General features: G+C 41.4%; 1 protein-coding gene across 6 annotated transcripts in view; it reads right to left on the bottom strand.

The window, feature by feature from the left end:
• APP (amyloid beta precursor protein) overlaps positions 1–25,565 on the bottom strand; it is a 312,615-nt gene that overhangs the window by 6,958 nt on the left and 280,092 nt on the right. For 3 of the 6 annotated variants that reach the window (XM_004002800.5, XM_004002801.5, XM_004002799.5), the window contains 4 exons: positions 24,974–25,195; positions 15,927–15,980; positions 9,346–9,446; positions 5,861–6,007 (listed from right to left, as the gene is read on the bottom strand). In XM_004002800.5, the coding sequence (XP_004002849.1) occupies positions 5,861–6,007; positions 9,346–9,446; positions 15,927–15,980; positions 24,974–25,195 (524 nt within the window). The remainder of the gene's footprint in view (positions 1–5,860; positions 6,008–9,345; positions 9,447–15,926; positions 15,981–24,973; positions 25,196–25,565) is intronic. The other 3 variants (XM_004002804.5, XM_004002805.5, XM_004002806.5) reach the window with 1 other exon arrangement.

Raw genomic sequence — 25,565 nt, 5'->3', positions numbered from 1 at the left:
ATCTGTCACTCACGGCTCAGCCATAGCCCTGCTGCTGGTCACTCACCACGTGAGGGCCAGCCCACCGTGACCCTGGGGCCTCAATATCACTTCCCTTCAAGAGGAGCTGGGGGAAGATGGAGCCAGTGGGAAGGAATTACAGAGCAATGGAGCAGGGGACTGAATTCTCCCTCCTGCCTCTTTCCCCACCCCCACCCCAGGCAGGAACCAGGTGTCACTGGCTGAGATGAAATCCCACCTGCACAGCACCTCCGAGCACCCCTTCTTCGGACTTTCTGGGAGCAATGACTGATCTGAAGTCTTCAGCTTCTTCAGAGACCCTGGGACACTCTCTACGCTGAACCCCAGCTTGGCTTGCATGGGCCACTGCTACTGACCCTTTTATCTCTTCTAGTGACCTTGAAATGTTGGTTTTTCTACTGTGTCCATGTTCATTTTCATGTACACTGTAGAGAGCTGAGCCCAAAGAGCTCAATCCATCTGGTCCTAACACCATCTTGAGTAGAACTTTTGACTACTGTTTGGCTAACGCCCTCTTCCTACCCCTCTCTCCCTGAATTCGACTCTTTGAAGCCACTTATTCCTTCACTATATGCAGAGGAATTTACAGCTTAGCTATTAGACTGTAGACATAAAATCTATTTGGATCTCTCCTTAATTTCCAGACTCCCCGTGCTTGGTGGTGGGGGGGTGGGGTGAGTCTTGGCTCTCATGTAGGTGCTTTAAGCTCGGAGGAGGGCCAGTGAACATCCTGTTTTAATTTTATTCGGTAGGGCAACCAGCAGGATGCGTGTTGATGGGTGACCCTTTATGCATGGCACTGAGTCAGGCCCAACAAGAGAATCAGCCTGTAAAGATTTACCATTTCAGGTCATCTAGGTGGACAAAGGCTTCCCAGGGGGCTTAAGTGGTAAAGAATCCCCCTGCCACAGCAGGAGTTGCAGGTTCGGGAGGATCCCTTGGAGAAGGAAATGGCAGCCCACTCCAGTATTCTTTGCCTGGGAAATCCCATGGACAGAGGAGCCTGGCGGACTACAGTCCATGGGGTTGCAAAGAGTCAGACACCACTAAGCATGCTTGCACCGCAGGTGGACAAATAATAGAGGATAGGATAAACTCAACACGTAAAATAACCAGAGAGTGTGAGAAAATCAGGAACCTGGGAAGGAAGGCACACACTCAGAGAACAGCAATGAAGTTTCCAAGTTAATCATTTATCGCTTTTAGTAACCTCGCTATGTTGGTTTTCTACTGTATAGATGGTTATTTTCATAATCACATTTCCTTATTTCCCCAAGTAGCTTAGTTATATTTATTGCCTACATCAAGTAATTTTTCAGGCACATCCCAGAACTCCCCTGCCATGCTGATGCTTTCCTTTGACCTTCTAGTTTCTACTCCTGCTGTTTGCTTCCAATCTCCTGCAGATTTTGAGTCTACCTTCGATTTTTCTTTCTTTCTTTAATATTTATTTGGCTTCCCCAGTCTTAGTTGCAGCATGTGGGATCTAGTTCCCTGCCCAGGCACTGAACCAGGGGCCCCTGCATTGGGAGTGTGGAGTCTCAGCCACTGGACTTCCAGGAAGTCCCATCCCTTCACTTTTTCTTCTGTTGCTTCCCATTTAACCTTTCCAAACTGCCAGACTGCTCTACACCCCTGCTGTTAGTGGTTGCTAGATGCCTCCACTAAAACTTGACTTTCTGCCAGGAAGAAAGGACCCGCAGCGACATAGTTTTATAACATCACAAATCTGACAGCACACTCCTTCAAAAGAGTCATCCGCTGTATCTCCATAAAAAGCTAAATAAGGAACCCTTTTACTCAGATCAGAGATGACTAGGGGCAGGGGATAGGAGACCTCTGGTGTTCCAATTATCAGATTTGTGAAAAAAAAATTTTAAATTTCTTCAATCAAGAGGCTTTATGCCACTTCTTTCCTGTTAAAGGTGAAGTCTCTGTCCAGAAGGTGTAGAAGAGAGAGCGCCAAGATATATTTGAACATGTTCAGTGTCAACTGACATGAGTGTAGAAAAGGCCCATCTGCCGCTAATAGAACCTGGGGTCAGTGGGATTTGCAGAACCTCACCGGCAGGACAATGGTGGGTAATTCAGTGGGTGCTGGGATCGTTAACCACCAGAGATGGTGTGTGCAGTCTGGGGAACAGAGTAACAGAGAGCTGTCTGGTCACTCCTGGAGGCACCAGCGAAGCACTGGCGTCTCCGTGAGAAACCACGGCTAACGACTTACAGGCGGGATTCCTGGCTTCATGGCGAAGCAAGTCATTAAATCAATATTTACTGCTTAGTTTTGCAAAACAAAAACTAGCGACTGCTCACCTCCAACTGGTAACGTTTCTATGAATAAAAGCTCTAGGCGTGCTTCACTTCCTCATCTCTGTGATCTGCTGCAGCAACCCTTCCCCTAAGAAGGAGCGAGTCCCTGCAGACCAGAGCTTCTGATGGGGTTTCTCCTCCATGGCTGAATTTTGTCCTGACAGACGTAGGACCACCCGTCTGGGGATACCCATTCACTCATTTTTGTTCTTAGTGAAATAAGGTTACTCATTAATGAAGCAGGTTAACCAGCTGTCTAGTCAAGGCTATGATTTTTCCAGTAGTCATGTATGGATGTGAGAGTTGGACTGTAAAGAAAGCTGAGCACCAAAGAATTGATGCTTTTGAACTGTGGTGTTGGAGAAGACTTTTGAGAGTCCCTTGGACTGCAAGGAGATCCAACCAGTCCATCCTAAAGGAGATCAGTCCTGGGTGTTCATTGGAGGGACTCATGTTGAAGCTGAAACTCCAATACTTTGGCCACCTGATGCGAAGAACTGATTCATTTGAAAAGACCCTGAGGCTGGGAAAGATTGAGGGCAGGAGAAGGGGACGACAGAGGATGAGATGGTCGGATGGCATCACCAGCTCAATGGACATGAGTTTGGGTAAGCTCCAGGAGTTGGTGATGGACAGGGAGGCCTGGCGTGCTGTGGCTCATGGGGTCGCAAAGAGTCGGACATGACTGAGCGACTGAACTGAACTGAACCAGCTGGCAATAAACTTATTTCTCTGTCCTTAAGGGGAAGAAGCCCACTCAGACAGGCAGAGAAATGTGGGTGGGGGGAATCACTTGATTCAGCATATACTCTGAGAGCAATGGTGCTGAAACCCCCTTTCATGCTGCATTACCCCGCCAGGTGAGCCAGCCCGGGTGCTCAGGCTGGGTTACAGTTCTGTGTGTCTGAATTTGGCTAGACTATCACCTTCCTGAGGGCTGGGATGGTATCCAGTGCCTTAGATGAAGATCTCTTCTAATATTCAACCCGGAGCTTGACGAAGGTTTGGGTTATCTATGGACTGGAGAGAAAGGAAGACCTCTCCAGGGAGAAAGAGATGGTTTCTGGGCTCTTCACAACATCCTTCCTTTCAAAAAGAAGGAGGTGAGCAGAAATAAGGAAAAGAAACATCAAAGGAGGTGGGGCAGTCAGTCCAGAGGTTCCCAGTTGCTCTTAAGCTAACAAAATGAATGACAAGAGAAGGGCTGAAGGACTTCTCTTCCCACAGGGATGCTTTCTGGCTTAAAAATTAATTCATTTTTTCAGAACTGTGTTAAAGTGCCAACTGCTCTAATAGTCCAAAACCGAGGAGACCTTTTTCTGCTAACTAATAAAAAAAAATGTTTTTTAACCCAGGAAGCTATATGTGTACATACTAAGTTGCATCTGGCTCTTTTTGACTCCATGAACTGTAGCCTACCAGGCTCCTCTGTTCTTGGGGTTCTTCAGACAAGAATACTGGAGTGAGTTGCCATGCCCTTCTCCAGGGGATCTTTCCCACCCAGGGATTGAACCCACATCTCTTATGTTTCCTGCACTGGCAGACAGGTTCTTTACCACTAGCGCCATCTGGGAAGCCCAAGGTTTGCTTAGATAACTATATAAAAGGCTTCCCTGGTGGCTCAGATGGTAAAGAATCAGCCTGCAATTTGGGAGACTTGTGTTTGATTGCTGGGTCAGGAAGATCCCCTGGAGAAGGGCATGGCAACCGACTCCAGTATTCTTGCCTGGAGAATTCCATGGGCAGAGGAGCCTGGTGGGCTGCCCATGGGGTGGCAAAGAGCCAGACATGACTGAGCAACTAACACTTTCACTTTTCATATAAAAGGCAGGAGCGCTAACACTAAATATACATCAGTGATTCTCAAAACTGACCATGTGTTTGATTCACCTGTGAAAATTTTCTACACTGAGATTTCTAGCCTCCTATTCAGAAATTCTGTTTCCCAAGGTCTGGGGTGGGATCTGGGAAACGCGTCCTTGGAAACTGGTACCTTGTAAGTAAGTCTCAGCACGATCATGGCAGTCAGCTCCGAGATGCCTTGTTTCATTGCCTAGCATCAGGGCTCTGATACGGACTGTATCCTCCCCAGATTCCCATGCTAAAGTCCTAATTCCCAGTACATAATACCCATATGTTTGCTGTTTAGTTGCTCAGATGTGTCTTACTCTTTGCGAACTCATGGACTGGAGTCCACCAGGCTCCTCTGTCCACGGGATTTTCCAGGCTGAATACTGGGGTGAGTTGCCATTTCCTGCTCCAGGGGATCTTCCCAATGACCCAGGGATTGAACTCATGTCTCCCGCGTCTCCTGCATGGGCAGGTGGATTCTTTATCCCTATGCCACCCAGGAAGCTCTACTCTGACCTTGGGTCTACTGACTTTGACATTGAAAGAACACTTCTTTTGTCTGGGTCTGTTTTCTTATGTATAAAATGAGATCAATTAATTGATCCTTGAGACCTTTTTTTGGCTCCAGCAATTCTTAACTTCTGAAGATGTATTAATTCACTTTCTTTAATAGTTTCCTAAAAACTACATAAACCATGAGGTTCTCCTCTTCTCAACCTGCATTTTAAATGCATATAAGGAACGTATTCGTACATTTTATTTTACGTCATGGGTTTAAAGGAGTCATATTTGAATCTTGCAGCTTCATCTATTTTGCTGGTGTAACTTACCACCTCTGTGTTGTACATACTCCTGCTTCCCACAGGTTGGGCTGCTGGGAGAGTCTCGAGGAAATGGAATTGTCATTTTGTGGGTCTTCTCTCTATCTCCAGGGCCACTGCACTAACACCTTGAAACTAAGACATTTCAGGTGCAAGTGCAGGCTAATGACCTTGACTAACTTTGCATATGCTGTTCAGCCCTTGGGTACGATGTGATTTTCTATGAAACTCTAAAGGTAAGATTGGTTACTGAAAATTATTTACTATCACCTGGCTTGAGTTAGAAGTAACATGATTTACTTAAAAGTCCAGGAATGGGACATGCCTGGTGGTCCAGTAGTTAAGAATCCACCTTCTAGTGCAGGGGACACAGGCTTAGTCCCTGGTTGGGGAACTAAGATCCCACATGCCACACCTAGAGAGCCCACACACTGCAACTGCTGAGCTTGCTAGTGCAAGGAAGACCTCAGCATAGTCAGAAGAAAAAAAAAAAAAATCCAGGAATAAATGTGTCAAAAAATTTTTTTTGACAAAAAGCAGCCTTCTACTTCTTTTTATTTGTAACTTAAAAAAAAAGAAGTGTTTCACGGCAGTCACAATGTCTTTAAGCCAGGCATTATCCTTAGTATTATTTTGATATTTCAATACAAAATAAGAAGCTGAGATAGCATATATCCCCATTGCCTTGACCACAGTAGTTATAAGTCAGAATGAATAAAAACCAGAAGCAAGAAAACAGCTGTAACTTGAGCAGGAATGGGATTGTTTTTCCAAAGAAGAAATACTTGGATGATTCTAACACCAAGCAAGAGTTCCTCTATCCCAGCTGCAAACAGGCAGCCAGGTTCACTTACCTCCACCACTCCATGATGGATGGATGTGTACTGTTTCTTCTTCAGCATCACTAAGGTGATGACGATCACTGTTGCTATGACAACACCGCCCACCATGAGCCCAATGATGGCACCTTTGTTGGAACCCACATCTTCTGCAAAGAACACCTTGAAAGCAAATCAAGAAAAAGGACTGTAACTACGGGAGATGTATGGATGAGGAATGTGAAAAGTTTCAGTATATCCAGTCTACATTTTACGCCGTAAGTTTGAATTGTTGGTCACTCACATTATTTGGTGTGCACTTGAAAAAAAGCCGAATAATCCTGACTAAAAATGACATAGTCAGTTTGTAGAATAATGTACCACGTGCCTTCCTCAGTCCTGGAGTGGCCACTCCTTCCTCCCCCTCCCCCCAATATGTCTTTAGGAAGGCAGACAGCAGCCTGCAAGGATCTGAAACCTTCTGATAGTGGACATTCTGTTAAGCGGGGGAGGGCAGCTCTTAGATCTATCAGAAACTGGAAAGGCACGGTTCATGATTATGAAAGGAGGTCAGTATCTTCCCAGTCACAGCAGGTTTAAACAGGGAGACCTGACGCATGACAGCTATGCCTTAGGTACTTCTCCAAACCACAGATGCCGTTGTTTTCTTGGAAGGACATTTTCAATACACAGGAACATGCATTCTAAGACAAAGGCATTAAACCAAAGAAAAAAGGCATCTTGTTACCTACTTTAAGCCACAATAATGCTGCAAGACACTAATTAACCTTGAGAAGCATCATATGCTTATAAGACACTTATTTCAAAGAGAAGGAGCAGTCGGCAACAAGATAAGAATTTTAATAGCCACACACTGACATGTGCTTTCTTACTATGATGTTTCTGGCAACCCAACTAAAAATGTTTTAGTCTTGATGTTTATTTGAGCTAAACATGAAAAGAATTTAGAGAATACTGTGAAGAAGAAATTTATTCAGTGATAAATTTATTATACTACATTCCTTCATACTGTTTGTAAAAGCGAGTCATTATTTTTCATCTTTACTTGAACGGAATTATAAAAGCACACAGCAACTTTTATCATCTTTTATGTAAGGAGATGCTCCTATGCCAGATCATCTGGTTTAATGACTACAGAATATATACCACGTTTGCTGTATAAATTAATACAAATAGCTCCCTAAATAATTCTTTCGATATAATCTCAAGATAGTAAAATGACAGTCAAAACTAGAACTGACATCCTAGCAATCTGAAAAGGCAACATGAAATGCAGCAAATAAAGCAAATTTCGAAGAGTTTTATTCATGGTTTATCTGCAACAAAACTAGAAACTGTTCATAATTATGCTCCTTTCTAAACAAATATACTCCCTCAACATATTTGTAAAGAACAAATCATTAATTAGCTAATGATACAAGTATGAGGTAATCAGAAATGTGTGTAAGTCTGGACATCTTCCTGTGTCTTTAAGAAAATACTGTAATTTTGTAATATTCATCGCACTAATTATAGTACATTATCTTATCAACTAGTTCAGTAGAGGGAGCTGATTCTCATAATTGCTGCTGCCAGCATTAGTCACTGTCGCATTACAGGAGTTCGTGAAATTGCGGAGATGGGTTTTCATGACACAGGCACCAGAAAACGCAAAGCCACACATTCGTCTTCAGCTCTCTGCCCCACCAGCATCCAACTCTTGAGCAGAATTCCCAGGTTTTTTTTTATTAACCTCCTCAGCCTCACCCACATCAAGAGTGACCCTGATTCTATAATAACTGACACTGGATTAACCTGCCAAGGAAAACCATGCTTCAAAGAGTTCAATGTGCTTTAACCAAAAAGATTATGGGAGTTAAGATGCAAATCTGAGTTGCAAGTCAGTTTTGGATTGCCCCGGTCGTTTACAGTGAAAAGAGGCATGCATCATACTTTACAGGTGCTTCTGTCGGAGTTTAATACTTGGATTTATAAATTTTATTCACAAATATTGGAAAGACAGTTTCCCTTGAAAGGAAAAAAGACACATACACTTATACACAGAGAAACAAAAATAAAGTGCCTAAGAGCGTCCTTTTCAAGGATTATTACTGCTTTCAGAATTTTACTACCACCTTTATACACTACTGAATGTGCAGTCAAATTGTTTCCATTATTAATTCAAGCTACTCACTGGACTTACTCTTAAGATGGGAGGAACCCTAACATCATGAAGGACGGATTTACCTGAGGCTTTTGGTAAAGGGCTTTATGTAATTACCTTAAAGGAAATGATGGGTGTTTTTTTAAATTTACTCCAATTCTAACATTTGGGGGGCGGGGAAGGGTGAGTGTATCTGAAAAGGAAGCCACTGTCTTTCCTGCCCAAGTCTTCTGCTGAACAGCACTGCTGGGGACAGTGCTCATCCACCCCTTCTACCCACCTCCAGAGGTCCCAAACGTCCTACCCCTCAGGAACAATTTAAAGGGCGGGGAGGGGACCGAAGGATGGGCAAGGGAGAGGCGAAGAAACCCAGGGAGAGAGTTCCAAACATGAAATTAAGCAAACCGCCAGGAATGCTGTTTTGTGAACCTAAGTAGTATTTGCACCTGTTTATTTGAGATTTTGATCCTTCACACAAATATACCAAAAGGCTGCTGTCCTAGAAAACAGACAGGAAGTAAATTAAAATGGTTGCTAGACTAGAAATTAATTCCATTTAAAGTCCTTTGTGAGTTTAACGGCTTTCTAGACCTATTTTTGCGGCTGTTCAGTCACTAAGTCGTGTCCGACTCTCTGTGACCCCGTTGACTGTAGCACACCAGGCTCCTCTGTTCTCCACTATCTCCTGGCATTTGCTCAAATTCATGTCCATTGAGTCGGTGGTGCTATATAAGCATTTCATACACTAAGAACTACCATCTTAAAGGGCCTCTTTTTCTTTTCTTCCTATTTTCATGATGAGCCTATAGGCAAGCATGTTATTTTTGTTTTAATCTTTTCCTTAACTGGATTTCTGGCCCAGGAGGAATGCGAGTCACTAGGCAAGACACAGTGGCCGGAAGAGGTAGATTATGCCACCTACCAATTTTTAATTATTTTTTTAAGTTTTTCTTTTGTATTGGGATATAGCCAATTAACAATTGGGATAGTTTCAGGTAAACAGCGAAGGCCCAAACTCCCCTCCCATCCAGGCTGCCACGTAACACAGAGCAGAGTCTCCTGGGCTCTGCAGTAGGACCATGTTGGTTATCCATCTTAAAGATAGCTGTATGCACATGTCATCCCACAAGTTCAGTCTCTAAGTCTGTGAGTCTGTTTCTGCTTTGTAAGTTCATCTGTATCATTTATTTTTTCACCTACCAATTTTTATTTATTTTTTAACTTTTTATTTTGTATTGGGATATCGCCAATTAACAATGTTGTGATAGTTTCAGGTAAACAGCGAAGGGACTCAGCCATACACATACATGGATCCATTCTCCCCCAAATTCCCCTCCCCATCCAGGCTGCCACCTACCAATTTTTGATGATGAACTTCATATCCGGAATCATGTCGGAATTCTGCATCCATCTTCACTTCAGAGATCTCTTCCGTCTTGATGTTTGTTAATCCCGAACCTGTATCACACCATAAGCATTGTACCATAATCAAAACACACAGGCCAGTCCATTTGTTTTATCTATAAACAATATCACTACAACACAAAGCCTACCAGAAACTTCCCCTAAGCCTAAAGTTAGACAAAAATAGATTAACGACTTTCTTCAAGAAAAATGACACCCTATATTTAAATCTGTAACCACTACCTTTTTTCAACAAAAAGAAATTAAAGATTAAAGAAATTTGAACTTAAGGCTTCTATTGTCTTTAAGCACATGCTATAATTTTTTTTCTTAATGGGGAAAAATAGAAGTTAAATGCTAGTTGGGAGGGTGGCAAGGATTTGTTCCTAGAATATGCTGGCTTGGTTTAGGGGCTTATAGTTTAGCTTATAATGTGTCTCTTTCCTTCAGGAAAAGTAATAAAAGGCTTTAAAAATGAGCATTAATTACTTGGTAGAACAAAACTGCTACTTTGGGACTTTGTTCCTATTACAAATAAATTATGCTCATGCATCTGTGCAGTGAAGCTCTGTATCATTTATTTAGTAAAGTGATTTAGTTGCAAATATTAATACAAAACGTAACTGGTTCATCTGCTGAATAAAGAACTGCAGTATGTAATTTTTGAAAAATGTTTCTGTGGGACTAAGAGAATTTCTACTGTACTAATGCTTCTTTATAAATTACTATATGATCCTTACACTAATTGTTATCATGAATTTAATTTTTCTGATGATAATTTGAAGTTTAAAAACAAAACACAAACTAATTTTTAAAACCCAAAGTGAAAGAGTACAGTATAAATATGATTTACATGTTGTAGCATTTAAATATCAAAAGTCTGAATTTTAGGATGAGAATGGCTTCTAAAATCACCTGTTTTCTGCTCTTCCCACCCAGGGGTAAACTCTCAGCTCTACTTGAAAAGAGAGGAATAGATCAGTTTGCCTGCATTTTCAGACAGCTTTGTCTACTAGAATGGTATTTCTTACACTAAGCCAAAATCAGTTTCCTTGTAACTTCCACTCTTTTCTCAACACAGAACAAGTCTGAACCTCCCTTCTGCACAATAGCCTTGAACAGATCAGAAGCTCAAGAAGGGACGTCACGTTCCTGCTGATTTTTCTCCTACTTGGGCTCCAAGTTCCTTCAGCTCCCATGGGACCTAATTTCTTGCTTTTGGCCTATCTCTCTCACAATCTTGTCTACAAGGTGCTGTGAACCCTGTCACACATCTTGTTAAAAGCGAAAAGCAATGTCCACAGCATATGACGGGCCAGTCTAACAGCACACTCTATACAAAAGAGAAAAGGGGACAATTTGACAGGATCCAGGGAGCTCATGCTGGTCGTGGCATATCACTGATTCCTTGGCCAATTGCTCAAAGAGCTTCCACTTAACAACCTATTCAAAGATGGACCCTAGATCAATGTCAGTCTCCATCCGGAGCAGCCTGTGATGCTGTCTTCTCATCAGAACTATGTTTTTCTTATTCCTGTCTTCCCGGGTCTTGCTAATCCACAAAGATCAGTGAGAGCGGTTCTATGATCTTGCCCTCAAGTTCTCCTAGCCTGTGATTTACCTGGGTCCTAGGGACTTACACTTGGGTAGAGAAGTGTGGCAGTTTAAAAATATAGCCACTAATTATAAATACTCTTAGCATCAAGAGGTGGGACTTAATTCCCTTGTGTGTAGACCTGATATAGAGACCTGCTTCTGATGAACAGAATGTAGTAAAGTGGTGCTGGATGACTTGAGGCTGGACTGAAAGGACAGCTTCCTTTGTAATCTCTCAGATCACTTGGTCTGAGGAAAGCTGGCTGCCATGTTGTGAGGACACTCAAGCAGTCCTATTAAAAAGACTCACACAGGCAGGCACCGAGGTCTCCTGCCAACTGCCACGTGAGTGAACCATCATGGAAAACACCTGACCAGCCCAGCCGAACCTCAAGCCCTCAGATGCATGCAGCTCTGACAGATGTCTTGACTGCAATCTCCTGAGAGACCCTGAGCCTTAAGCATCCAGCTAAGCCATGCCTGAGATCCTTGAAATTCATTACAAGAAGCGAAATGTTTATTTTTAAGTTGCTAAGTTATGGGGTTATTTATTATATAGTAATAGATAGCTATCACAAAAGACTGTGTGCTCAGGTGTGCCTCTTTGTGATCCCATGGACTGCAGCCTGCCAGGCTCCTCTGTCCACGGGATTTTTTTCAGGCAGGAATACTGGAGTGGGTTGCTATTTCCTTCTCCAAGGGAATCTTCCTGACCCAGGGATCAAACCCACGTCTCCTGTGTTTCCCGCACTGGCAGGTGGGTTCTTTACCACTGCGCCACCTGGGAAGCCCATTACAAAGGACTAGTGCCTTCTTCTCTCATCTTCATCTTTCTAGGGCTTTGATTTCCTTTTAACAAAAGACCATTCTCTTCAGAATACACATGAAAGACAGAAGCACCATCAAAGCGGGACAATTTCTCCTTCTCTCATCTTTTAACTGGTCCGCTCAGCACACTGACCGTCCCTGACCCCTAACCCTGTCGCAAGAATTCTAAGGCTCTCCATTCTCATTTATGTTCCTGCCTTAAAATGATCGGTACTTTCTAATAAATTTCATCTTACTCTGATCTCTAATCTTCCTGATACAAGTTTTTATTCGGCTGTGACACTAATGCTTGTTTATCCCTCATTAGTTGTACATTTTTCTCTTTCTACAAACCCTTTTAAATCTGAGGTCTTTTTAAACTAAAGTCATTTCCTTCAAGACTTGTGAGACAGAATAACCACATTATAAAAAGGTAAAGAATGAGCTAGCTCTTCATTCAAAATTTTAAAAACCCACACTCTTCCTGAAAGGATACCAAGAGTATTTTCAATGGTCAAAAAATTTCCAAATTCATGCAGTAAGTCGGAACAACAGATAATTAATTATGGCACAACAGCTTGCAGGACTTTCAGCAGAAAAAAAGAGTTCATTTTTTGTACAGCATGTATAGTCAGTCACCGAAGAGCCTTTCATTAAGCAAATCTCATTTAAAGGGGAAAAACTAATAAGCTTTCACCAGGGAGATATCGTTGATAATAAAAGCTGAAACTGTGTCTTGTGAGATGTGATGATTTAAGAAGATGTACATAAATCGCGTGGACCTTTGCTTGCAGGTTTACCCTCTGCAATCCCTGAGTTGCTCTGATTCTACTCTAAGCCCTGCTGGGACTCTTGTTCTCTAAGTCATGGTGAGTCAGGAACAGCCTGCTGTTCATCTAAAGAAGCTTTCTCAAAGGATCTGGTTTTCTTTATTAGGACTGGAGAAGGGTGGTTAAATTACAGTGGAAACATACCTCTGAGACATTGGGGGTTTAGTTTCAGACCATCGCAATAAAGTAAATATTGCAATAAAGTGAGTCATACACATTTTTTGGTTTCCCAGTACATATAAAGGTTATGCGTGCATTGCATTGTAGTCTATTTCTAAAAAACAATGTGTGTACCTTAATTAAAAATACTTTATTGCCAAAAAAGGCTACCCATCATCTAAGCCTTCATCGAGTTGTAATCTTCTTGCAATAGTAACATCAAAGATGATTATCACAGATCACCATGATATAATGGTAATAAAGAAGTTCGAAATAACCTGAGAGGTACCAAACAGTGACCTAGAGACACGAGTCGAGCAAATGCTACTGGAAAAATGGAGCTTGCTTATCTCAGGGTTGCCACAAACCTTCAGTTTGTAAAAAAAATGCAATAACTGTAAAGTGCAATAAAGTGAGGTATGTCTCTATTTATCTTCTTTATTCTGGTCAAATGGTGTAACTCGTCCTTCAGAGTCTTTTTCTTTCAGGAAGTAAGCCTAGTGGAGTAGCTATAAAGTCACTGTCCCCAGAAATCACTACTGATATTATGGTTTCCCTCTGCTACATTACATTCTAGAAGTTACTGTGTCCTGGTATTTCAGATATGAAAGTCAAGGAGAAGTTCTTTTCCTCAGCTGTGATTATACAAAAGCCCTTTCTCTACTTGTTTCCAAGTGACAACAGTGATTGTGTAAAAAACAATGCCATCGGTTGAATGACATGATGGGACAATCTTGGAAGGGTCTTCTAAGTTCAGGAAAAAAAACAATATAATTTGGCACAGTAGATTCAAGCATGTGGGCTCAGAAAGTATGATGATGAAGAACCAAAACTAATGCTATTCAATAGAAAACGTGGGGGGAAAATTGATTCACGTGTCCAAAAGACTCATTACAAGTGCAAAATATACAGGGCATATGTGTATCTTAATACACACGCAGCAAATCAAGTTATTCAGAAACATACCTGAGTTAGAGTCTCCCTTACTTTCTCTCTGAGAACTCTTTCCCATCTATGGCCCTCTCCTGGCAGAACTCAAGTTTTACAACAGTGTAAGAAAGAAAGACTGGCCCCGGTCATTCTCTCATCCATACAGAACTCTTCTCCTCTTTGCAGATGGATGTGATCCAAACCTTTCAAAACTCATCCTGAAGTTCATCTCCAGCAATGCACCCCTCGGTTAATGGCCCACCTGCTCACATTCCAAACATCACAAGGTGGTTTACACTTTCTGTTGCTTTGAATTTCCCTGTCTTTCTAATTCCATCTCATCTTTCTAAATATGCAGAGTATGGTTCTTCTATGCTACTTCAAGTTCCTAAGAGCAAGGACCTTATCACTTCAATTCTTTCAACCCTCCAAAGCAGCTAAGGGGTCTTCATAAAATAAAAGGAGCTATTGCCAATATCACAATGGGGACTTTAGAAAAGGCTTCTTCCCATCTCTATATATCCTCTAACTCTTAAAACAAATTGCTTTCATTTAAGAATGTATGGAAAAGTCCATTTCATGTTAAAAAAAAAAAAAAAGACTTTGGTGGTGTTACCTCTTCCTGGGTATTTCAGTAGGAACATAATGGCCCTGTGTGCCCAATATAGCAACTTAATAAACGTATTGAGTGAGTGCTTCTAATTCACACTGTATGCTTGCGGCTGAGAAGCATCTCTTCCTTTAAAAATAAAGTAGGAAGTGCCATGAAAAAATGGCCCAAGGCAAAGGACCAACTCGAGCCGGTCTCAGATGCAGTTAGAACGGAACCAACCCTCAGCCTTGAGTCCTATCAGTGGGCTGAGCAGGCTGGGGATGTGTCAATTGCCTATTTCTTGAAATTCACTTGTGTGACACGGGCAATAAGGAAGATGTTAGGGGAGCTGAAGTTGTGCCTGACTTACTGTAATTTATGTCTCTGAAAAGCCCTACAGAAAGGGATCATAGAATCAAGATCGGCTGTCAAGATCAGTCACTCCACCATCCCTGATGCCCTGTTAATTACACTGCAGAGGCACGAAGAAGCCACAGGCAGACTCTGAACTTCTCAGTGACGGTGGTTGGAGGCAGATGCAACCTGAACCTGAGCTGGAGGAAAGAGGGGCAGGGCCCTGATTCTGGCTGCATCTGAACAGGGGATCAGAGGTCAACAACCTCTTAGCATTAACATGTCCCTGTGAGGTTAACACCCTGTTCCGAGATTACTGCAGGGGACATTATGAGGATACAGAGGGTAAATATGGGCAGGGTTGCACTCTTGGGAGTAAAATCTTCCCAAAATATATACAGAGATTTGCCAATTTAGTTAACTTCTCTCCTCTCTCTGATCCACGGAAAGCAATGGTGCTTTCAGTTGGGTGAGGTTGTGCATGGGGTCAAAACCAGGCATGTATATGCTTTTGTTCTGTGTAAAAGTAAATTTGAGACCTAGGCTCAATACAGAACAAAGGTGAAAACGCATTTCTTCTTAACATTCAGGAAATTACAAAAAAAAGAGAAGTGTCCATACTAGTGTTAATGGGAATTTAAAGTAGCATAAAAAATAAAGGACTTGTATGGAAAATTAGGTATGGGATTTCTGCTGTGTTTTAGACACTCATCAAGAATAACTATATACAACCCACAAAAGATAAAATGAAAATATCTCTGGGCTCTAAAGATATTCTAATTCTGCTATTTTTAGGAAGACACGTCTAACAAGAACTGAAGTTTGAGCCCAGTTCAGTTAGAAAAGGAGCATCCGGATACCAAACAAGAAAGGAAGAAACGAGATGCTCCTAGAAGTAACCTGGTCGCCACCAGCTGGAGTCTACCTCTGTGTAGGTTTCCATTTTTCGAGGAAAGATAGGGTCTCTAGAACCCTCTCCACTTAAAAAAGGAAAAAAAAAAAAATCCCAAGCTTTGGAAGGGCTCCTTCTCATTGTTTCAAAAGGAACGCTCAGAAAGAATTAAAAAAAAAAAAAAAAATCACCTAATTGGGAACTTGGGAAATGAAGTGTAAGGGAAAACAAGGGAGAGTTTTAAAGTGTGTTTTCCATGGTCCTTTCACATCCTGCTTCTCCAACCTTGCAATGCGGAGGGACTGACCCCGGAGAAAAGGGCTTCGTCTGCCTAAGCACGGGACGCGGTGGGAAGGAGGGTACCCGGGTTATACCTGGTCGAGTGGTGAGTCCTCGGTCGGCAGCAGGGCGGGCGTCAACAGGCTCGACTGGGTACAGGAAGCAAGACACACAGAAAGCAAACGACAAATCGAGATGGTTAAGTTGTGGCTCCTGAACACAGTGCAGGGAAAAAAGCATATATAAAAAAAGGAGCAGCTAGAAAAGAACAGTTAATCTCGAGCATCAAGGATGGGAGGGGTACCACTTCAAAAGGCTTATCGCTATTGACGTGCCAATCCTGCTCCTTAAGTTTTCCAATAAAAGCACTCACCAGGATACGCGGCAACATCAAAGGAGAGGGGCTGGTGAGAGTGGGTTTTCCTCCCAGTGAGTTTAGAGATAGTTTCTTGGCTTTTGACTAGAAATAAAATACATGATACCCAGTCCAGTGGAAAATCTTAAAGATAATTCCTTTTACAACTGTCCAACCTTATCTTATTTCACAGTTAATTAACTACAAAAGGACTCAGTTAAATCCTCAGGGCAAATGCAAATAGGAATTTATCAGGAGAACAAAGCTTCACCACATAATCTGCCATTTAGGAAATCAAATCTGTTCCCAGTTTGAGGGAGGCAGAGGTAAGCCAGAGTTTATCTCCCTCTCTGTGTTTTCTTTTTTTTCCTCTCTGTATTTTTAAAGACTGGTTTCTATTTAACAGATGACATACAGTTGAAATATATGAAGTCCTTTTGTGTTTGTCGACTTTCACAATTTGGGGTTTGACCCAAAGAAAACATCGACAGCAGCACAATAGTGTCCACTATTATTTACCATTAGCTGGTATTTCCAAAGTGCTTCTAGTTCTCAGAAAATATTAACTTCAACTTACCCTGGTCTTTCAAGAAATGGGCAAGGGAGAGAAACAAAGCTTTTAGGATTAACAATGGACAAGGGGACAGCGAAGCCAGGTTGTTTGTCGTTCTTTAGCCGCTAAGTCATGTCTGATGGTTTTGTGACCCCATGGACCGTAACCCCCCCAGGCTCCTCTGTCCATGGGGTATTCCAGGCAAGAATACTAGAGTGGGTTGCCATTTCATTTTCCTCCTTCCTGACCCAGGGATAGAACCCACGTCTCCTGCACTGGCAGGTGGATTCTTTACCACTGAGCCACCTGGGAAGGTCAGTAAAGCCAGGAAGGAGGGATAAAGCCTCTTGGCTATGGCTCTGGAAACAGAAAGGTAAGAAAATCAGAAAAAGTGAGCAGTGGTGTCCGTGGGAAGAGAAGGTGTCCTGGACGGGATGGCATTTGGATCAGCAATTTCAACAGGACCATACAGCTTAGGGATGCAAACAGCCCAGGCATTCAAAGATGGGATTATATGCCAAGTCAATTTTGAATGCCACAAACTGGCAGGAACAGTGAGGGAGAAGAAAATGGCAGCAAGCCAAGTCTTCAAAACAGGAGAAGAAAACGTTGCTGAGAATACCAAGACATTTGGATACATCCAAAGGAAAAGGTGATCTGGTCCTTTATCATGCACCCTGGCAGCGTGAGAAGGGAAAGGGCGGTGGAGACAGCCAAACCTGATATTTACAGTGTAAGTGACCAAGGGCAAATGACCACATCTGAGGCTGTTTTATAATAAGTAAAATATTAATAAAAATAGTAACTCTTATCTTCTCATTGTGACGAGGAAACAAAAATTCTTAAAAATCCATTTCAGAAACTCTCCAATACTATAACATTGCATTTATTAAATATCCTACTTATGAATTAATCTATGACACCTATTGTGAGGATGACTAATACTCTGTTCACTATCAAATGAAGACCCACTTCTTTCTGCAACTCACAAATACATGTGAGCAATACTGTTTCTCTGTATTTCATCCTTTTTCCATTGTATAAGAGACTTTCTTACTCCTTATAAAATGGTATTCACGGAAGGATTATTGTACTTTTTGAGGACTTCCTGATGACAAGAGCCCCAAATGGTGCTTCAGATGAAGAAAAAGATACCAAAATCACAGAGCAAAACCTTCATCAGTGGTCTGCCACCACTTGTACTTTCAGTGTTCCTGGGCAAATGTCATCCTTCCTGAACCTCAGTTCTGTCACCAGGATCTAGGTTTTCCCAGGGCTGAACACGCACATGTATGCCAAAGACCTTTACAAATGATGAAGCCCTATTCCTGAATTACTCAAAGGAATATGGAAACACATCAACTGTGCATAGAAACAAGCCTGAAAGATACTACCACAAAAAAACTATCATTAGTTTATTGTGGGTGAGAGATCACTCCTATAAATTTCTCTGCCTTTTTGTTTGAAGGTGCATGTATTATTTGAAAACAGTAATAAATACTTTTTCTGTTTTTTGGGAAGATAAACAACAATAGTTTTAGTGACGTAAACCTTAGTTTAACAATGTGAGGCTGATTTAATATGAATAAATATTCAAAAAATACGGTATTCTTGTGTTCAGTGATCAGACACCTATGCATTTTTAAAAAGATAATCACATCACTGAAAGGAAAAAAATAAAAAAAACCACTGACAAGACAAAGGAGTGTATTATTCCCAATCCAAAATAAATATTTCTAATTTTTCAAATAGACAATTTGAGCCAGAAATTAACTTCAATATAAAGTAACTTCAGTAGTGTTCAAAACATGTTACTTTGGCTGTGTAGTAAATTACACATAAGAAACATGAAAACTTTAGCAGAAATGTGTTATTTCACTGCCTGCAGCAGCTGTGCATCAAGTAGTCCCTTACAAAAACAGAGAAATAGAAGGGTAGCAACTCAAGGACTTCTGAGTTTGTTGGTTCTGGTGTTCACTGCCTTAATAATAAACCAATTCTAAGCAAAAAGTTGCCCAGCATAAACTCTCCTCCCCACCAGTCCCAAGGTGATACAAGGGCAACAGGAAACCAGTTTTACACGTTGATTAACAGGGGCCTGAAAAGGCCTGGCTTCCAGGTTTGATGAAGGACATGATTTAATCCCATATTCCCCATTTTAAAAGTGCCTTGTTTACTGCTGCATTATAGCTAAGTGAAAATGGACCAGGGGGCTATTTCTCGATGCAATCATACACATCCGGTCTTACAAGACCTCTTGTGCCTCTGGAGGAATACTAGAGCACTCTGTGCAGACAAGCTGACTCCTGGCCACAAAGACTTTCCAGTAGCCATTGCATTTTCTGGATCTTCAGCCTGGCCTGTTCAGGGAGTCATGCAAATACAGAACAGACACAAATGCTATCAACACAAAAGCTTCCAGCCAGATGATTTCATGATCTGTGAGAACAACCGTTTTAGGAACAACAGCCTCACTTCGGTTTAGCCATTTCAGTTTTGTGGCTCAGAAAAACCAGAGAATAAAAATCCCCAAAGGCAAATTGCAGCTGGTCAACGAGCTTAAAATATTGGAAAACTGTTCTGTGATACACTTATTTTTTCAATATAAATTAAAAGAATGCCTGGGTGATTGACCCTCTGTGTGGATCTGACTGATTGTTCTTGAGAAAAACAACAAATTCTGGTAGGCCTTTGAAGCTCTGATGATGATAAGGATTGCAGGAACAATGAAAGGAAATCCTTTGAGAATTTTAGATATTTTCACTAGCCCTGTATAGGAGCACATGTCGGTAAGATTAGCTAGGTACGAGGCTCTGGGGAGAGCGAGAAGAGGAAGATGGGGAGAAAAAGTGAGGTTTTAGGACTATTATATGGTCTGTTACATTCACTAATTTTAAGACTTACATACAGTAAGTCTTCTAAATATGAACCTTTGAGTGGCAAACTTTCAAAGAAGTGAATGTGTGGTGGCATACTGAGTCACGCCAGTTAGCTCACGTGTCTGGGGTACACTGTGCAGGCGGATCCTCTACAGGTGGCTGTGCTTTTCTGTAATTTACTGCGCAGTACAGGACAGAGTTCAGTAGGACAGTATCTTTATTTCAAGTCCAGGATGTCCGGAAGCAAGTGTAAAAGCAGCTGGTCCTACTGTACTTTTCAAGGTACTGTGCTGTAAGATGAAACGTTTTCTTTTTTTGTTTGTCTGTTTTACTTAATTCAGTGATGTTTACTTTTTACGTACTATGTGTCACTCAATCATGCCCGACTCTTTGTGGCTCCATGGACTGTTGCCCACCAGGCTCCTCCGGCCATCGGATCTCCCAGGCAAGGATACTGGAGTGGGATTGCTATTCTCTTCTTCAGGGTGTCTTCCTGACCCAGGGATCGAACTTGTCCTCCTGCACTGCAGGCAGATTCTTTACCATCTGAGCCACCAGGGAAGCCCCTTTTATGTATTATTTGTGTGAAATGCATTATACATCTATTACAGAACAGTACTATATAGCCAGTTGTGTTAGTTGGGTACCTAGGCTAACTCTGATGAACTTACGAACGAACTGGATTTACGAATATGTGCTCAGAATGAAACTCCCATTCGTATGTAGGGGACTTAATGGATACTGTTTAGGTGATAGGGTGACTCTCCGAGACAAGCTGTAAAACTTCTCTAATAAGGTCCCAGTTCTACTTTTTTAAAAACAAAGCTACCACTGAACGTTTCCTACATTTCAAGCACTTTACTAAGAGCTTTTCATACCATCTTATTTAATGCTTACACCCTTTGAGTTAGCAATTATTATCAACTTCATTTTATAAACTAGGAAATAGTCAGAGACACTTTGTGACTTGGCCCAGATCACATAGCTGGAATTTAAACTCTGATGCACAGCATTCTGGAGTGTGGGATGGTGGGGAATGTGGAGGTCTTTTGGATTGCCACTGTGATAGGCAGGAGGATATTAATGGCATTTAATAGCTGGGGACCTGGGACGCTAGACGGAATGCACAGGGCAAACTCATACAAATAAACATTGTCCTGCATCCGACACAGCTTCCTAAATTCCTGCTGCACTTTTTGTGGTTGTTCATGTGAGTTGCTCAGTCATGTGCGACTCCTTGTGACCCCATGGACTGTAGCCCACCCGCTCCTCTGTCCATGGATTTCTCCAGACAAGAATATAAGAATACTGCAGTGAGTTGCCATTCCCTTCTCCAGGGAATCTTTCTGACCCAGGGGTCAAACCAGGGTCTCCCACACTGAGGGCAGATTCTTGACCATTTGAGCCACCAGGGAAGCCCTGGACATTTATGTATTGATGATTATGTGAGCCCAGAACCTAACTCAGCTTTACGTGTAAATACAAATCATTTTTGCACAGTTCTTACTGTAATCTGGATCTTCCCAGAGCCCACCAATGGATAATATGAAGAAAAACTTCAATTCAGGACCTCTGTATCAGTCTGCGTCTATATTTGTTACATCCATAAGGGGGCAGACTGCTATGTTTTCCACTGGTAGTCAAGCCTGAACACTTATTGAAACATTTACTTTGACGTCCATTATATTGACTAACCCCCTAAACACTGTCAGCTCATTTTAAGATTCATTAAGAAGACTTTTTAACATTTAGAAAAGGAGGGTTGGTCTGATGATGGTGAAAAACAGAACTCAAACTCTGAGATCTTAACTATTATTGCCTCTAATATTCTTCTGCAAGAGTTGGCTGTTATTCAATAACTTCCTTATTTAATAAGAACATTAGCTCTTTTAATGAAGCCAACAAAGGTCCGTCTAGTCAAGGCTATGGTTTTCCCAGTAGTCATGTATGGATGTGAGAGTTGGACTGTGAAGAAAGCTGAGCACTGAAGAATTGATGCTTTTGAACTGTGGTGTTGGAGAAGACTCTTGGGAGTCCCTTGGACTGCAAGGAGATCCAACCAGTCCATTCTGAAGGAGATCAGTCCTGGGTGTTCTTTGGAAGGAATGATGCTAAAGCTGAAACTCCAGTACTTTGGCCACCTCATGAGAAGAGTTGACTCATTGGGAAAGACTCTGATGCTGGGAGGGATTGGGGGGAGGAGGAGGAGGGGATGACAGAGGATGAGATGGCTGGATGGCACCGACTCAATGGACATGAGTTCGAGTGAATCCGGGAGTTGGTGATGGACAGGGAGGCCTGGCATGCTGCAATTCATGGGGTTGCAAAGACACGAATGAGCGACTGAACTGAACTGAACTGAGGCAATCTATTTCCCAGTCAGATCTCCAGAGGCACTCAATCACAGACTTTGTCCAACTGGGTATCAATCTTGGCAACACTCAAGTGTCCTGAGGTATGTATTTAGTCCATTGCTGTTCTTCGATATTGCCAAACCATTTTGTACTTGACCCTGACCTTTTGGATCAGCGATCCAAATAGATCACTCTGGGGGAAAGCCAGGATATAAGTCCAGTGTTCCTTCTTTGGATTAATTTGCAAGAGAAGGAGGGGGGAAAAAAAAATCACAGTATGCTTTCTAACTTGGAACAACACTTAATTGTTTCTTGCTTGATTTGGGAGAAGTGTTAAGGGGCAGAAGAACAGGATGACAATGAGAATGCTGACCGTGGCACCAGGGGCTTGATTTCAGAAAGCCGCTCTACTGAAATGAAATGATTCTTTTCGCTATTTCTATATAACAGGAACAGTCACTATTTCTCCTCCCCACCCCCTGCTTTTTTTTCTAAACAAAATCAGTTTGGTTACTATTTACAAAGTTTAACATAAGAAGCATGTTTAAATAGAATGTATGTAATTTTTAACCGTGATCATGTATACGTATATGAATACATATAGGGTCAAGATCGGAGAAGGCAAAGGCACCCCACTCCAGTACTCCTGCCTGGAAAATCCCATGGATGGAGGAGCCTGGTGGACTGCAGTCCATGGGGTCGTGAAGAGTTGGACATGACTGAGCAACTTCATTTTAACTTTTCACTTTCATGCATTGGAGAAGGAAATGGCAACCCACTCCAGTGTTCTTGCCTGGAGAATCCCAGGGACGGGGGAGCCTGGCGGGCTGCCGTCTATGGGGTCGCACAGAGTCGGACACACTGAAGCGACTTAGCAGCAGGGTCAAGATAAAATACTTAGGGCATATGAAGGCAGATTTATTTAACTGTTGGTATTATTTATGCTATTAATATAATAAATGCAAAGTTCAGTTTCCTTCATTAAAGACAACCAAGGAAACATGTAGGCCGATATTCACATATGAAGCACTTAAGCTCTTAATACTTGATAGAGAAAGGGAAATTTTGAAATTCAGAGAAGGCAACACCTTCAGGGATTATTATAACTTTTTGCTATTCTCTATTGTGCTGTGTGGAACTATGCACTGCACTTCTTTGTCTTCACTAAATTTGAAGAGTTAACATAAACAGGGCTACAGTATCTTTATCTTCATTAAGCTTTGCATGGTTCACATTTTTAAAGGATATACCGAATATTACAACAAACATCAACGCTAATATCTGTGAATTCATTTCACTTTGCTGCTAATTCAGCTTCTGTTGTTAGCTTTCTAAATCTCTTCCCATAAACTTTACCCATAAATAAATTACAATTTATAGTCTCTATTACTTGTGTGTGTGTTCATAAAAATGATTTAGGTAAACTCTAAAGTATGTTTTATCCTACTTTTCCAAAATCAATATATAACTGAAAATATTAAATGGGAACATTTCATGTATGGAAAATATATACTTAAAGATATGTGAAAGGTCTTAAATTATAAGCAATTGATAGGCAATTTCTTTATAATTTTAGAAGCACACTGGTATTTAAGTTTTTCTGAAAAAAGCTAAAACCTGGACATAAATGACAAACTACACATTTAACACTGGTATAAAAAGGGCATAAAGGACTATAATTTGCTACTAAAGTTTGTGAAACCTCATACATGTTACCTATTTTTCTGTCAATTAACCCATTATCTTTCTTAAAAGAAAAGAGGAAGTCTTGCGTGTGTTCTATTTACAAAATGAGATTGGACATTTTTTGCAAACAATTCTCATTTGAGATTGAGTGATGAGGATTTTAAATGACCAAAATGTATTTATCTTTAAAAAAATGACACAAGTAGCATTCTAGTAATAATACAATTTCATAAGTCACCCAGCTCTTTGATACTAAATCTCCTTATATTTTTTCCATGTTAGAATTGTTTTTATAAATGGTAGTCTTAACTACTTTTACATTATAAATAACACTGCTGTTTATATCTGATATTATCAAAAGGTACCTTTTTCCAAATGAATAAAACAAATTTGTGGTGATTACCCCTCTTATGAGAGCAGTCTATATTAAAGATTTTTTGCAATGGTTCTTAAAAAAAGTTTCTCCAGTGCACTTAAGGTCTAAAACTGGATTTATATTTAGTTGGAGGAGCGACTGACTGTATTTTGAGGTATCCATACTACAAATATTCATATTACAAATATTGCCATCAAAAGTCGTTACTTTAACAAAGAAGAATCACAGATAAAATCCTGTGTTCTTGAAAAACAAACTATTAGTATCTCAAAATCAAGGTGTTCCCCTGTTTGAAATTTCACACTTCTGAAACATGTAATGGAATAAGAACTAAAAAATTCTCTCTGCCCAATAGATACTATTTGAAAAGTTTTGCTAAGAAATCCCTGTGAAAGAGTATATATATAATCCATTGTGCCAGTTTATTGACAGGGAAAAATCTTGCTTCTTTGAATTATCAAAGGAAGTAACATTTAGATTAATGTGCTTCTTAATTTTGACAAATGCTTTGTATTTAACTTTCTAAACCTCAAACTGTGTTAACTCTTAAGCAAAATTATATTTCATGATCTGAGTGTTTCTCTATCTTTGCCTTTCACATTTGATGCAATCTGAAATTTAATGCACTAAAATAAATAACTGACAAGGACCTTTTGGGTCCCTTTCAAACCTCCATTTATACAGGCCCCATCGAAATTTCTCTGTTCACTGAATGAACTGCGATTTCCGTAATTCTATCACCTGTTTTCTTTGAAGGTGGGCATTTGTGGCCACTGTCTCAAGGACACTAACTGAGTGCTGTGCTTTCATTCCAGAACCAACAAAACACCTCTCAGTGAGAAAGCATTTAAAACAATTCATATAGAAATTCACCCTTTAGGAACGTGAGAGAGATTACATATGTAGGAGACGGTTGTTGTTCCCTCTTGGGCTTCTTACCTTCATTTTCTGTGTTGGCGGGCACAGAGTCAACCCCAAAAGGATGCCAGGGCTGGAGATCGTCCAGGCTGAACTCGCCATTCACGGGAAGAAGCTCCACGGTGGTTTTGGTTTCGGTCAAAGACGGCATGAGAGCATCATTGCCGTAGCTGATCCTCGGCTCGCTGATTATGTTGGCCAAGACATCGTCCGAGTAGTTTTGCTCTTTCTGCAGCAGCTCATCTAAACCAAACAAAAGCCACATCTTGGGTAACAGCAACAGTTACAACAGAAACAGCGGCAGCGGCTACCGCTTCCTGTCTGCTAGGCACGACTGCAAGGCACGATTTTATTTACGATGTGGGTACTGTTATCACCTCCATCCTATAGACAGGAAAACTGAGGCACACGGTAGATAAGCCACTTATACAGAATCATAGCTAACAATGCCCAAGGTAAGATTTGAGCCCTGGGAGGATGGCTTAGACCAAGGTGGATGCTCTGACCTGGTGCACCACTTCCCCCAGTGAGAGACCTGGAATAGTCCTTCCCTCCAGACACAGGTAGATTCTCCTAGTCGACAGGGATCGCAGAGGAATGGAGAGGATGCTTC

Source organism: Ovis aries, chromosome 1, assembly GCF_016772045.2.
Source record: "Ovis aries strain OAR_USU_Benz2616 breed Rambouillet chromosome 1, ARS-UI_Ramb_v3.0, whole genome shotgun sequence".
NCBI lineage: Eukaryota > Metazoa > Chordata > Mammalia > Artiodactyla > Bovidae > Ovis > Ovis aries.
The sequence above is the reverse complement of the archived record's forward strand: the minus strand, read 5'-3'. Positions and strand labels throughout refer to the sequence as shown.